Source organism: Neofelis nebulosa, chromosome 14 (genome assembly GCF_028018385.1).
Source record: "Neofelis nebulosa isolate mNeoNeb1 chromosome 14, mNeoNeb1.pri, whole genome shotgun sequence".
NCBI classification, from domain to species: domain Eukaryota; kingdom Metazoa; phylum Chordata; class Mammalia; order Carnivora; family Felidae; genus Neofelis; species Neofelis nebulosa.
The window spans coordinates 47,440,024-47,455,517 of record NC_080795.1 but is presented as its reverse complement, the minus strand read 5'-3'; the positions used below and the strand labels follow the sequence as shown (position 1 = coordinate 47,455,517).

The 15,494-nt window shown below is 43.6% G+C and overlaps 1 protein-coding gene across 3 annotated transcripts in view; it reads right to left on the bottom strand.

The window, feature by feature from the left end:
* Nucleotides 1–11,535, bottom strand: part of GRHL2 (grainyhead like transcription factor 2) — a 173,955-nt gene extending 162,420 nt beyond the window's left edge. Inside the window, exon 1 of one of the 3 annotated variants that reach the window (XM_058698717.1) lies at nt 11,196–11,535. Coding sequence is in view for 2 of the 3 variants with exons in the window: in XM_058698715.1 (XP_058554698.1) it covers nt 10,993–11,012 (20 nt within the window). In the remaining variant the exon portion in view is untranslated. Of the gene's footprint in view, nt 1–10,992 lie in introns of all 3 variants that reach the window. The other 2 variants (XM_058698715.1, XM_058698716.1) reach the window with 2 other exon arrangements.
* Nucleotides 11,536–15,494: the final 3,959 nt, after the last annotated feature.

Sequence of the window (15,494 nt, the reverse complement as noted above, 5' to 3'; positions counted from 1 at the left end):
CAACTGCAGTGATTCTGTAAGGCCATTTTCTCCCCCAAGTTCATATTGTGTACTTTTTGTTCCCTACTGTGGATGCTCTCGGGTATGTTGATAAGCAAATAATTTCATATTTTCTACAAAGACTCCATTAAAGAGCCTGCAGGAAATCCAGTGATGCAATCTCATACAGCTTAACTAACAGACTCCAGCGCCCGTCTGGCATGATCTATGTACCAGCTTGTAGAAGCAGGTAGATGAGTCACTCGCTCGGCCCTCCAGGGAAAATGCAAGTCTACGTTATGGAAAAAAATAAATTGTGGAAAAAAATAAATTCTCGTTAAAAAGTAACAGAAACTCAAACTTGCCGACAACTGCTTTTTTTTTTTTTTAAAGGAAGTCATATTCTGTGCTCTCCGTGTTCCTCCTATAGCTTAAAAACAACTGGGCTCATCACCAAGTCTCTCCCAGGAACACTCAAGGCAGAGTCTGAGTCAAGGCTGCCTCCTCTACAGAGAATTTTCTCCAAGGGAAACCATGCAGGTACCTACAGCCTACTGAGTGGAAGGAGTTTCTCTCCTTAGTCATTCCCCAGCTTCAAATTATACCAGGGTTGGAAACTCCTACACCCATTTGTTCTATTTTGAAAAATAGCTGGAAGCCGGTAATTGGTCAAATCCAAAAATACAAGGTTGTTGAGACATAAACCCAACAAAGCTACAGGTGAGGGAGGCATAGCAGCAGTGAAGTGTACTGAGAGAGGCAGGGACTTCTTGGTGGGGGGGGGGGGGGGGGGGGAGAGCAGATAAATGCTACCTGGAACAAGCAAGCAGGCGGGCTTTTCCATTGTGTAGGCTAGGTAAGCGTTATTTTCAAATGTCTCCCTGGTGGAATGACTATTTTACAATGTAACCTTTAAATTTTTCTCTTTTATCACAAAAGCAGTGCAAGCTCACTAAAGCAAACTAGAAAGACAAGTAAGAGACAGTAGTATCTATAATTTCTCCAGAGAGCAAACCACTGTTAACCTATTGTGGGGTTACTGCTATTATTATTGATGCTTTATTTTCTCTGTCTGTAAACTTTCCAACACAATAACGTCATGAACATTTTCTCCTGCCATTAAATATTTTTCTTAATAGGATTTATTATGCTTGCAGAGAATCCCACCATCTCACTGAGCACAGAAACCAATCCTTTGGAGCTAGGTGCTAGAGGGATTTTCTGATGTTTTGCTTTCAAAAATAATGCTACAATTAATAGCCTTGATTATTTCTTTAAGACAAATCCCTACAACTGGAATCCAGGTGTCCTGTCAACAAGTAGGCCCATTTCAAACGGTTTTACCACACTGCCTTCCAGAAGGTTTACAATAATTTATAATCCTCCTAGAAAGGTATTTTCCTCAAACCCAGTTTTTTATAACTTTTGTGCATTATCTACTCATGTTCTTTGACCATATTTCTATTGAAGCATCTGTCCTTTATTAAAATGCTTTCAAAGATATGTAAGATATACATATTTTTAAAAGGAGACACCAAGACTCCAAAGCAGCTTAAAAAAAAAAAAATCGTGGTCTGCAGAGGAAGAAAAATGTATGTAAAGGGACTTGTAACCTAGAAAAAGTCCTCCAACATGAAAATCTTCCAAGAGCTACAATCCATTATCCATTTTGTCCTGGTTAGCAGTTACTGACTTCTGAGAAAATTGACTTCAGAGACCTTAAATCCTACATATCACACAATAGGATACCAGAGGAGATTTTATTCCAGACCTAAATGAATGGTCATTATGTATGCCTGATGTGAAATAATATATTACCTAATAATTGAAGTGAAACCACAGATACTATTCTTATCCTTCTATTATTTAATACCTTTCCTGAACACTGACTAAACTACTGGCTTGGTAATATTGTCTGGCAATAGGTGTCCCTGAATTATATTTTGTTAGGAGGAAAAAGAGTAGGGAAGAGGAGGAGAAGGGGAGAAGAAAAAGGAAGAAGAAAGGAGAAGGGGGAAGGGGGGGAAAAGGGGGAGGAGGGGAAGGAGGGAGGGGGAGGGGAAGGGGAAGGGAAAGGGAAGGGAGAGAGAGGTTCTCCCAGTTAGCCTAAGGTTCTCAGCTTGCTACATTTTACTCAATGTTCCATCTGTTCTGATATTGCCTCATTCTCACTCAAACCTGCCCAGGGTAACCCACTTCCTAGACTCTCTCTGCAAAGAGTTCTCAGAGTACCTACCAGCTCTTTTTATCTGATTTTCTTGTACCTTTTATCTATCATTCTAGCGAAGCTGTGCGGGGCTCCTCTAGGTAACCCATTGATTTTACTTCCTACCTGCCCATCTGAATTCCACGTGTCCCTCTGAATTTCTCCCACCTGCCGGATGTCTTTGTCATCTTAGTCAGACCACCTTTTATTCTGCTAAAAGGGTGAGGGTGGTTTCGGAGTGGAAGCAAGTCCCATTGTGCCCAGTACTTTCCTATCTTGCTAACACCCTTTACAGTTCCTGTGAGTCGCCACCAGCCCAGAACCCTCTGCAGGGAGAAAATGAGACTCAGAATTTTGCAGCAGGTATTATCCTCAGAGCTCATTTATTTCAATTTTATTTTACAGATGAAAAATAATGAAAAAAAAAGAGTTCTCGGATCTTATGTTAATTATCTTATTGGCAATTCAGGAAAGAGGCAAAAAAGAGCTACCTTTGTTCCTTGAGCTTCTTCGAAAAGTTAGATACAAGAAGTACAGAAAGCAGTTATTTTATGGGGCTCACTGAACTGAGAACTAAAAGCAATGATTTGAGGTGAGTGTGGGAAGGGAAGTCCATTCTAACTCACACTAATACTATCAGAACCTTAAACAGGCATGTTATGTATTCACGTTCCTATTTTAAAAAGTAAATAGGCAATGCCTCCCCTGTTCCCAATCTCCCTTCCCCAAAAAGCCAGCATATTTTTTTCAAATTAATCAAAGTGTCCAATTTTCAACCCATACTTACAACCTCAACATGCAACACAGAATTAAGAGTGTATGGCACTTTACTTCTTACACCAAACTTTTAGCTCCAAATCCTGTCTTGGGTACTCACATGCCCTATGTGATTTCTACAGCCCTCCCTAGCTCTAGGATTCCAGGCTTCAGGTTAAAGTCAGGATCAGTTCCCCAGAAGGATAAATAGCCACACGCCATCCTACAGTAAACCTCAGCCAGGTAGCACAGCAACTTTCCTCCTACTAAGAAAATGCTGGCAACTCTAAAAGTGACTAAAGAACAGTTTCTTCCTGCTCTTTCTCTTCCTCTCTTTACTGCGTTTACTGCACTTGTCTTTTCTAAAACTCCAGTCTGAATTCAGAGACCTTAAAAAAAAAAAAGACTGTGGCAAGGGGTGGGAGCGGGAGGGGGGCGGTAAGCTATACTTGGACATCCAGCGTTCAGATGAAAGGCGGGCACCAAAGTAAAGAGAAACAGCAAGCAAATCTTGCTGTCTTTTTCTACTCTGGAGGGTGTCTGCATTCACACTTGTAAAGGAAGCATTTCCTTGCGAGTGAATGTGAAGTCAGATCACTTTAAAAGTGCTCCCCACAAAGTTCATTGCCATGTTCATTACAAAGTAAAATAAGGCTCTTCATCCCTGCAGCCATTGCTTTCCACTGAATGCCCATTCAAATGCATAAACAATCTCCATAACCCTACTTATTGTTGAAATGTACATTGAAATCCCCTGAAATGTACCAGCTTTTCCAGGAGTCTCCAAAGAACTCTAAAAATGAGTACTTGTATGGTGTTGTATATAGCAATTCTAAACATGCTGTTTTTAGAAATAATGTTACTTTAATCCTGGTAGTCACCAAAACACATCAAGTTAAACACTGTTTAATCCTCTTCCTACTAAAAATGGGTGGGATGGGGTGGGGGTTGGGAGGTAGATCCTCAAAGAGATAGATACTTTCTTGTTTCTATCCCATTTAATCCATTTTAGTCCAGTCCTTTTTACTATTTACCATTAAAAGACTTACAGCATAAAATATAATTTCCTAGTGATGGATGGATGGATGGATGGATGGATACACACACAGATTTGAACCAAGGAGCTGGGACTTCTCTAAAGGATGGAAATATGCAGGCCAGGTGGAGAAGGTTAACCCGAACTTTGGGGGCCTCAATTTGAAGACTTGTGAAGCTGTCTGAGGGACTCCCAGGTACATGTTGTTGTTACTGAGCAACGACTAGTCCTCCTGGGCCAAACTAAAAATTCCTATTCAACCTGTTGCTGCTTGCTAAGGAATTTTTCCTGAACAAGTTTGCCAAACCAATCACTACTCAATTTTAGCTTAGACTTAGTTGTTATAATTGAGCAGGAATCCTTGAATCCTTTTTGAAAAGGAAGAGAAGGTCCACACCCTGATATGAAGCCAGGGATCATGAGTGGAGACTCTAAGTGACTTAGGATAAGGTTTCTCTTATGCTAAGAATAACTCAAAAGTAAACATTTTCCAAGGTTAAACTTAGTTGACTTAAATAAGGCAACATCATTTCTACCAACATCTTCTTAACTCTTGGCTCAGGTACAAGGATGGGATGCTATGCTCCATGTGAATGCTAAGAGAATGCAGTATAAAGTTCACGGACTAAAATAGTACCTAAAATCAGATTCACATGTATCTCAATGCATAGAAGCTATACATGTGTCCATTCCCAAGTACTATAAGAGGAAAAAAACAATCAAGAAAGCAGTATCAGCAGACAGATTAAGGAAGGAAGGGAGGGAAGGAAGGGGTACATGGTTGGCTCAGACTAGGGAGGAGGAAGTAAGAGGGAAAATACTCTATCCCAACTGTTCATTTTTTAACCAGAAATGTATGCCCAGTTATATCAAAGTCACAAAGAGGAACCAAAGCATTTGCTTGAGGCACCTGGGTGGCTCAGTCGGTTGAGCAACTGACTTCAGTTCAGGTCATGATCTCCCAGGTCATGGGTTTGAGCCCCGCTTCGGGCTCTGTGCTGACAGCTCAGAGCCTGGAGCCTGCTTTTGGATTCTGTGTCTCCCTCTCTCTCTGTCCCTTCTCTGTTTGCACTCTATCTCTCTCTCTCTCTCTCTCAAAAAAAAAAAAAAAAAAAAAAAAAATTAATAAATAAATAAGTAAATAAATATTAAAAAAATTTTAAGTAGATTTAAAAACCTAACATCAAAATAATAATCTTTTTAAGATTATCTATAGATTTCAAACAAATACTTCTTAGGTTACTGAGTATTAGTATTTAAATGTGCCTGTGTATGTTGGACTTTGCTGACTACTTGTTTAAATTGTCCTTTTGACTGCAGAGTCTAATAGAAATTGCTAGATATAGTGCTTCATCAACTGCTCCAGCACTTACTCTAATCCTCTTTGAATCAGAGGGCACTGGGCCCATTTGGGTGGCCTGATCCTGGTGGTCAGTTTAAAACAGGACCTATTTACAGGACAATAGACAGTATACTACCATCTTATCAGGTAATACTTAAAGCTACCCTTAGCCCTAGAAATGAAACTGCAACCATCATCCCATTAAATCATTTCACCAGGAACAACATCACATTCGAACTTGTTATCTTTGACCTTGTGCTACCGAATAGATTCTAAATTCAATGACTATCCCTAGAAAAAGGTGCACTAGTTTCAGGTTCTAATGTGAAAGTGCAGAAGGTCAAGGTTGACCTTCTAACTCTAACCTAACTCCCTGGTGAGTAGGCTCCAGCCTAAAATCTGAGCTTGACACTTAGCTACAAACCTGGCAGAGACCCACATGGGTGACATCACTCCAAATGAGGTCCTTAGCAGCTCTGGAAATATATGACCTGTCAAAAGGATCCCATTCTTCCAGAAGGGGCAGTTCAGCAAAACAACGAAAGCAAACAAAATTGACAGGGGGCCAAAGAATTCTTAAACCAAATTGAAATTGTATCAGAAGTTGCTTAAACAGGGTAGCTCAAAGAATGTAAAATAAAGCTCCCAGGTTTCATTTCACTGACACATTGGATATACACCTGAGAGTGTGTGTGTGTGTGCGTGTGTGTGTGTGTATGTGTGTATATATATGCATATATATATACTGAAATATATATATATATATATATACTGAATTTATTATTTAAAGTAATGTTGAGTACTCACTTAAAGCATTATTTCACTAACTGACACTATCACAAATGTACATAAAATATACATACCTGGGACAATTTTTAAATTCGGATGCCCTGGCCCCTCTGATTCCATAGCTAGGGGGTGGGACCCAGCAATCTGTAGTTTTACCAAATGCCTCAGGTGATATTTTTGGAATCAGATGAGTTTGGAAAGCAATGATTTAAAGGATTTCTCAGAGATTTCTATTATTAAACACAATATACATGAAGACAATAGTGTATTTATTAGGCACACATGTAATTTAACTTTTTTTTAAGTCAATCCAAATTCTTATCTTATTGTCTAGCATTTTCTTATTTTTCAATATGTTAATTTTGCCTGTATATTAGTTTACTTCATTGAAGCTACCAAGCTAACCAAAGCAGACTGGAGTGTCTCACTTCCAAACACAGTGGATAAATCTTGTTTCCTAAAGGATACAAGTTTGCACTGGATTAGGGCAAGAGGAAGGCAGGAAAGCAGGGTGAGAGAGCAAGCACCAGCTGTCCTTGGTCCCTCTTCTTCTGTTCCAGTTTCCAGGAATCTTCTAGGATATGTGAACTTATTCATCTCTAAATTAAGGAGTATATAGAATTTAATCCATTGTAGGGAAGAGAACACTAGAGCTTAACCATTAAACTGGTGCTACTTGGGGAAAGAGATAAGGCTGATGCTATTAGCTTATTATTTACTCATCTCTCCATTGCCAGAACCATTCATAATTGCCTATTTTTTAAATATACAGATATCTGGACTATGAAGGAGAGAACTGTTAGTTTACTTCATTACCATTATCTCTCTACCTCTCTGATTTACGGGCTCCTTTCTGAATATGCCAAGGACTCTCCTGCCTCAGGGCCTTTGCACTTGCTCTTCCATGGACCTGTACTCTTGACCCAGGTATCTCCAGTGCATCTCATCAGAGGCCATCCCTGACCACCTTATATAAAACAACTCCCATTATTCTTAATCTCTTCGGTCTGCTTTGCTTTCCTTCATATCACTTATCAACCTCTATTTTGTTATGTATTCCTTCTTGATTGATGGTCTGTTTTTCCCCCCACTAGAATGTAAGCATCATGAGGGCAAGGACTCTGTTCTATTCACTAGTGGGTCTCAATGCCAGGATCAATGCCTGGCACTCAAGATACATTTGTCAAGGGGCGCCTGGGTGGTGCAGTCGGTTAAGCGTCCGACTTCAGCCAGGTCACGATCTCGCGGTCCGTGAGTTCGAGCCCCGCGTCAGGCTCTGGGCTGATGGCTCGGAGCCTGGAGCCTGTTTCCGATTCTGTGTCTCCCTCTCTCTCTGCCCCTCCCCCGTTCATGCTCTGTCTCTCTCTGTCCCAAAAATAAATAAAAAATGTTGAAAAAAAAAAAATTAAAAAAAAAAAAAAAAGATACATTTGTCAAATAAATGAATGGTTTTTAGTGGTTTGAGGAAGATATGATTACTTAATGTTTATGATCTTAAAATACATTTTATATAGCCAAATGGAAACAAACATGCATGTATAAAACTAAAGAGTAAAAAAAATAATTAAAATGTTTTATCCCATTACTTGAAAGTTTATACCACATGAGATATCTATAACTTTGAGCAATTTCTGTTTCTTTTCTGGAATAATGGCCAGACTCCTTAAACCACATTGAATGCCTAAAAGTAATTGTCCTAGACAAAAACGAGGTGAGTAAGAAGGAGGATTGATATACCATGATCTGATAATACATTATATTTTCTTTGTGATTTTTTTAGGCACTTACCAGGTATTGCCTTAATTACAATTATGTCTGCTCACATCTCACCTTCCATGAGAATGTAAGCCCCTGGAGGACGTGGCTCATCTTTATACATCTTTTTATTCTCTTATAATGCCTATCTGAATGTGTTGCAAATAGCTGGTAATCAGAAAACATTTGTGTAATGAAAAATACCTGTGGATATCAAAATTGTATACATATATATATATATTATATCCTCAATATATTTTGTATGTTTTGGCAGCAAAAAAAGTTTCTAAATCTATCATTGCCTTGCTAGAATACACAAGCTTGTTGACAAAGATCATAAATCTTCATAAAATTTAAGAGGGAACAGAGAATCTTCAAATATGTACACAGACAAGCTGTCCTAAAAATACTTTGTTTTAATTAGTGATAGCATCAACATTACAGAACATAAAAAGCAGAACGTTTCAATCTGAAAAGTCCACAACCATAAAAAAGATGATGCTACTTCAGTTCAGACTTGCTAACTGGAATTATCTTCCTCTGCTAACCAAAAGATTACCTACACTTTGATGGGGTTTATGGGAAAATATCCTGTGTGTATTCTTTTAGGTTACTTCTAGAAAACATGCCTCCTAGGTGGTTTTCCCATGAAGCCGATAAAGCTCAAGCTTCAGGACTCTGCTTGCTGTAGCAGGAAGCCCCAGTAACTCGCTCTTCTGTCTTTTTTCTTAGCGCCCACACCCCGACCCCACGTAACTAACACACACAATGGCATAAACTTCAGGCCGGTGAATCCGGGACCCACCCCTGCCGGTCCTCCGCTAGAGGAGGACGTTAAGAAAACAAAGGCTATAGTTCCCAAAATTGATCCCAAGGATCGTTTATTAATTTCAAGCATTTCTCAATAGCCCGGGCAAAGAGAGGCAATTGGGCTGCAGCAGTCTTTTATGGGTATCGTTCTTATTAGTATTACTTTTCCCAGGCTACAAAATTATGTCTTGGAAACTAGGATTAGATAAAAGCTATTTTCCTTAAATATAAGTAACCCCAAATAGTTATTACCCATAAAAATTAAGTAATGCATTGTGCTGAACTTTTCTCAATACTAAATACATCGTTTCTTGGCGCTAGGTCTAACAGGGCAAAAGAAACATCGACCCGTTTTCATTAGGAACTCATTTTGAGTCATGTTGTAATACAAAACTAAGCAGTGCAACCAAATGTTAATCGTGTGATTTAATTAAGGAACTGCAGTAAGTCTTTTCCGATTTGCAACCATTTTTTTGACACGAAGATCAAAACAATCCAAAAAGTTCTGCTGTCATCTCCGACTTCTGGCTAACTGGAGTTTTCAAGCTCGAGTAGTGACTTCTCAGAGACTAGAGAGAAAATGTGGCGGGGGTGGGGTGGGCAATACTCCCACAATCACACACCTTCCTATCCCTACCCCCACTCCTACCCTCTTCCAGCGTTTGTTTCCAGCAGTTCTTCCCGTCCGCTGTGTAGCCAGCAGTCCGCTTTTCGTTGGTGGGTAAAGCGGTACCAATATCTGGTAGGATTTTGTTGTTTTAGGTTTTGCTTATTTTTTATTTTTAAGCATGACAGCCTGTGTTGTTCCATACACCTACTCTACCAGCGGCTTTACTTTGAAGATGGCCCGCCCCTCCACCTCTGGACAGGTCCTCCGGGCATTCCTGTTGCCCACTCAGGGCCCGTCAGTTTGGGACTGGCCCCGGGCCACGTCAGGAGAGGGTCCGACGGCGTCCCGGCGCCCTGGCCCCGGCGGAGACACCCTCAGGAAGGTCTCCTTGGGGTGGCCACGACACCAGAGCAAAGTTACCAGGCAGCAAGGTGGCCCGTACGCACTTCCAAGAGGACTCAGCCAGTTCCCAGCCAGGGACGCGCCCGAGAGGGGGAAGGGAGTGTCGCCACTTAATCCCAAGAAAGGCCGCGGGACCCACCTCCGGCTCCCTCCCGCTCCCGCCCTCGGCCCCACCTCCCCCTGCTAAGCACAAAGCCGTCCCCGAGGCGGGGGCCAGGCCTGCGGGAGGCCGCCTGGACGCGACTGGACCGGGGCCCGGGGCCCGGCTACCCGCGGCGCGGGCCGCGCAGGCCGCCGATCCCGGGCGAGCCCAGAGTTCCCATCCCGGACGGAAAGGACGCGCTTGCCCGCCCTGCCTTCGAGGCGCGGGAAGCCGGGCCCCGCCGCCCCGAGCCCTCCGAGCCCCCCAGGAAGGCCCGGCGCGACCCTCGCTGCCCCGCCAGCCACCCCAGAGGTGGCGGCCGCCGGCGTGGAGCGCCAGGGCCCGGCGGGCCGCGCCAGGGCCCGGGGCTCGCAGGGGCGTGCACACGCCGTCCGGACGTGGGTGAATCAAGTCGCAGGCGGCCTTTCCCGCCCCACGGAAGTGCAACATCGGGGCCTCAAATCAATTCCCCTCATTTCCGTAGGGCCCGGTCCTCCCGCACCTGCGTGAGGCGGCCAAACACCGCGGGAGCGTGGGGGAGGGGAACGGGGCGGGGGCTAGAGCCCCGCGACCCCGCGCCTCGCCCCGGCCCAGGGGCGCACACGCGGGCGCGCACACACGCACTCTCCTGCCCCAGTGCGGGAAGATGGCCGTTTCTGCGCCAGGATAAAGGCTCTTTGTTGCGCGCACACAAAAGCGGCCAAGACCCGCTCTTCTCGCATGCCCTTTGCACACCTCGTAGGAACTCGGCTGAATTTCCAAATGGCCTTAGCAGCCTGAAGGCGGTAGGAGCAACTAAAGAGAGGGGGGAATAACAGGCCTCCCGCCCTCATCTACCAAAACCTCTGTCAATATGCAAGTATTCGCCCTGGGAGACGGGAGGTGAGACCATTCGCAAGGGAGGAAGAAAAGAGGAAAACCTACTTTGACTATCAAGGCCCAAAGGGGGGATTAAACATTCACATTCTTGTAGGGTTCCTCCCCTTAACCAGGGTAGAAACACAATCTGGAGAAGTCTGGATACACCAAAAAGAAAAAGAAAAAAGAAAGAAAAAAAAAAAACCCAACAATAGCAACTTAAAAAAACAAAAACAAAAACATAACAAACCAGTTGCCATCAGCCCAAAGTGGTAGTAGCAGCAGCCGGCGCGTGTGATCCACTTACTTGTCCGACTCTTGTGACATGTTTGATCCAATGAACTCGCTCCCCTTTTCCTGGAGCCTCAGCCTCTGGTGAAACTGGACTTTCAAGTCTGTGCAGGTGAAGGTGTGTGAGAGCGCCCGAGATGGCAGAACAAGAGCTACAGGTAATTCTGCTTTTCCGTCCCCCCTCACCACTCTCGCTCGCTCGCCCGCTCGCGCCCTCACCTAGCCGGAAAGGTGGGATAAGGGGGGGCCCCTCACATGGGGCCCGAGCTCGGAGGCGGCCGGGCGGCGCGGAGTCCTCCTGGAAGGTGGCAATGGGCAGCCACAGAGCAGAAAGTGGCGGACTTGGGCGGCCACAGGTAACTTTCTCGCAAGGAGCTGAATTCTTTCACTAAAGGATACAAGCCCGAGGGACGAGCTGCGCCGTGATTGGCTGCAAAGCTCCCTCAGGTGAGCTGCCATTGGCAGAGGCGCGCTCAGGTAAGGCCCTTCTCCAAGTGCAGGTAACTCACTCCGTAGTTTACCTGAGTGGAGCGGCGGCACGTTTGCAGCCCGTGGGAGCTGAGGATCATTTGCTAGGAGTAGGCTTCACGCCACGCTTTCCTTCTTCCCGGAGGCCGGCCGCGTGGGGGCGGGGGGGGGGGGGGGAGGAGGGGGCAGGAAAAAAAGAAACACTTGCCACCACTAGGGATTGTGGGTCGAACGGAAGGCCTAAAGGAGAGCTGAACCCAGGTACCCCAGGCCAGCCGAACCGGAATCAATTGGGCAGCACAACCGCAGGGCTTTTAACACACACTTGAAGAGGACTTTTGACATTGTCGGAAGAGTGAGGGACCGAAGTTTACTTTCTGCGCCGAGGGGGGAAAAACACAAAGATTGCCGAGTCTGTTGTGTAATTGCATTTTTAACATTCTTATCCAGAGCAAACACTTTCCGTGTCCCGATGTGTAAAAGATACCAGGTAGATTACAGATTTTCACATAGGTGAGCATCCTTTCATGAGCTGGCCAGATGGCTAGTGGCGTGGTTTTGATGGGGTGAGGAGATTTGGGGTGAATAGACGCCAAGATGGCCCAGGCCTGCCTCTTCGATGGCAACTCTAGTCTGGGATTCCAGAGCTGCAAACAACCACTGAACTCCTTCTGTAAGCCTGTTGTCATTTGACGTTCCCAGGCAGGCATCAACATTTACATTGTAATTCAATAGAAGCAGCGACTACAAAGGTGCTTTATCCTTCCAGCTTAATATGGTTGCTATGGAAACAGTTCAGGATGAAACTGACTTTTTTGTGGTGCTGTTTCTGTTTGGGAACACCACCAATTACCAAAGGTTTAATTTATAACCACTGTTCCTAAAGAAATATTTGTGAAAGTTCTGACAGGAAATCCAGTCCATACATATGAATAGTAAAAATAAAGAGGGCATGGAAGGCATATCCTGTTTTATTTCAAGTTAATACTAGGTTGCCAGCGATGATACGCAACTTCTGTTTTAACCTTTATGGGTCAGATATTTCCTGAGAATTACATCATGAGACAAGGTTTGGTTGTTCCGTGTTTCACGCTCAGCAAGTGAATTACAAAATTTTGTTCTTCGTTTTTAACCACAATATAAGCATACACACTTTTTCAAGATAATGTAATATTTTAAGACAGTGCAATACCTACCTTTTCCCCACCTTCTTAACCTCCTTTCTAGAGGCGTTCACATTCCACTTTTAGCTGTCTCTTTTGTCGCTGACCTCCCCATTTCTTTTTTTTTTTTTTCTTCAAGATTTCATTTTTAAGTAATCTCTATACCCACCGTGGGGCTTGAACTCACGACCCCCGAGATCAAGAGTCACACGCTCTTCTGACTGAGCCAGCTGGGTGCCCTGACCTCTCTGCTGCTAAATGATTTATACTGCTGTCTTTTGATTTATCATTTTAGATGTGGTGGTTTGACCACCTGTTGCCTTTAGATAAGGATTTAGCTCTTTCAAAGCCCGGAATCTCCCCTTCCACTGTTCTTCCAACATAGCTCACTCACGGTTGAGGGCCACTAAGTAGCTGATGACTGTGCAAATACCAGTCACAGCAGAGCCAATTAGTGTACTGTGGTTGTTTTCTTTCTTATACAGCCTTTAATCTGTTTACTTAGTTTGTTATGCACGTGTTCTTATATTTTTTTCTACAACGTAACTATCAAATGACTATCACATTTATCTTCCAAATGATCAAACAATCCCATTTCCACCCCTCCCCCCCCCCCCCAAAAAAAAATCCCTCCAAAAGTTCACTGTCCTCCTGCTCCAAAGAAGATGAATTCCTCTCAGGACCCACTGGTCAGCTGTCATCCTGGGACATTCCTTCATCTCCAGAGCAAAAACCCCATTTCTCTGTCCTACGCCTTCTTTCTTGGTTACCACTTCATTTTCATGGCACATGTTCCAGCCACAAACCAAGAAAAGGTACAGAAGGTAAAACTTGAAATGGCTCTGTTCAACCCATACTTTTTTTTAAATTTTTTTAATGTTTATTTATTTTTGAGACAGAGAGAGACAGAGCATGAACGGGGGAGGGTCAGAGAGAGAGGAAGACACAGAATCCGAAGCAGGCTCCAGGCTCCAAGCTGTCAGCAAAGAGCCCGAAGCAGGGCTCAAACCCGTGACCTGGGACTCACGGGCTGTGAGATCATGACCTGAGCCCAAGTCGGAAGCTCAACTGACTGAACCACCCAGGCGCCCCTCAACCCTTACTTTAGATGGAAAGTTTGAACAAGTGTAGGATTCTAAGTTGAAATTCTTCATTAATAAGTTGATAAAAATGTGCTCTTTTATCTTCTAATATCCAGTGTTTCTGTTGAAAATTCCAATGGCATCCTGGTTCCCATTTCTTTGTGGCCTGGAATTTTTCTTTCTAGAAACTTGGAGAATAGTCTCTTTGTTTCTAATATTTTAAAATGTCATAATTATGCTCCTTAGTTCTCTAGTATTCTAAAATTTCACCGCGTTGAAGGCTTTCATCAAATGTTGCAAACCGTTGACTCTCCTTTCATACTTAAGAATGATGTCATAAAACCCCACCAGAAACTATGTGTGAGGATGGGAAGGAGTGGGCTTGCTGTATGGTGATCAGGTGGAGGCTGTTTATTCTATAGGCTCTTCTCTTTTCAGCTCTTTAGTTTCTCTGGAGAAGTATCTGCAATCTCTTGCCTGAAGTGACATTCACCTGGCTGCCAATATTCTGGAAGCAGTTCGGGGTTGGGGGGGGGGGGGGCCAGGTGAGTCACAGCTTACTACGCAGTTTTTCGTGTTCTTTTCTCTCCTGTAGGTGCCTTACTCCTGCCTTTCTTCATGCCTGGTGTACAAGTCTCTCTGCTGTTTCTCCAGCTGGAGGTAATCACCCAGCTGCAAGAAATGGGACAGGGGACCTGAAGGCCTAACAACTCCAAATGCCCACATTCACTCAGGCCCCAGCCTCTCACCTCTTCCTCACTTCTGGGATGCTGGGACCTCTCATCAGCATTTTCTTCTGATGATCTCTGGACCCAGGGCACTCGGAAGCACAGTAGCATAATCTGGGCTTTTTCTGTACTGACCTCTAGGAAGACATGCGAGTGTAGCTTTTGCTGTTCTCTTAAAGCAGTTCCTACTGTTCCATCCACCCCGTCGCCCAGAATTGTACTGAAATATCTTTTGCAGATGACCCTTCCTTCATCCCCTTTGTTCCCGTGTATTTATTTTTTATGTCCCTTTACTGTCCTTTTTAGGAGACAATGAAGATAAACAAGTGTGAGTCCATCTGTCATCTTTAATTTACAGCTACTTAAAAAATTATCCAAAAGCTTGTATCAAACTGTCCCAAATTTCTTGGTGCAAACAAAACCGGCATTTATGGCCAAACCTTTCTTTTTATTGGTCCGTGATGGTCAAGATTCCTTTCTTCTTCTCCAACATTATTCAGTCCCCAACCTAGTGATTGTTTATATAATGGCTGACGACTGTCTGTCTTTACTCGGAACAATTAGCACATCAAAAAAAAAAAAAAAAAAATGAACCTGGTATTTGCCAAAGTACACGTCACAGACTTCAAAGTTTCAGCACAGTGTAGAGCTTTGGTTGTCACTTTAGGTGGCAGCAACCAAGTAAATTTCCAGATAAAAAGCTAGTGATAAAAGGGTATTGCTTTTACACCAAACCATTTCATTTATAAGATTAAAGTTGTAGTTAAATTCCCAGCCAAGGAAAATGGAATTGCTTATTTTTTATTAGTAATCCTTAGCAAGTGTTATGACGGCTAATCACATTTTCCTAAAGTAAAACGTTTAGTATTTGATACTAAATTGTTTCATTATGGTGAGTCTATTACAGTGAGACTTTGGGAGAAGGATGCCCCTTCTGCGGCATCTGGGCAGAAATACCGAGTTTTCAAGGGCTACGGTTCTCGTCAGACAAGTCTGGCTGCTGCTTGTTGGCCCCCTACACGTTACCATACACGGGCCACTACAGCCTGTCTGCCGTTGAATCTGTTGCAGAACCGT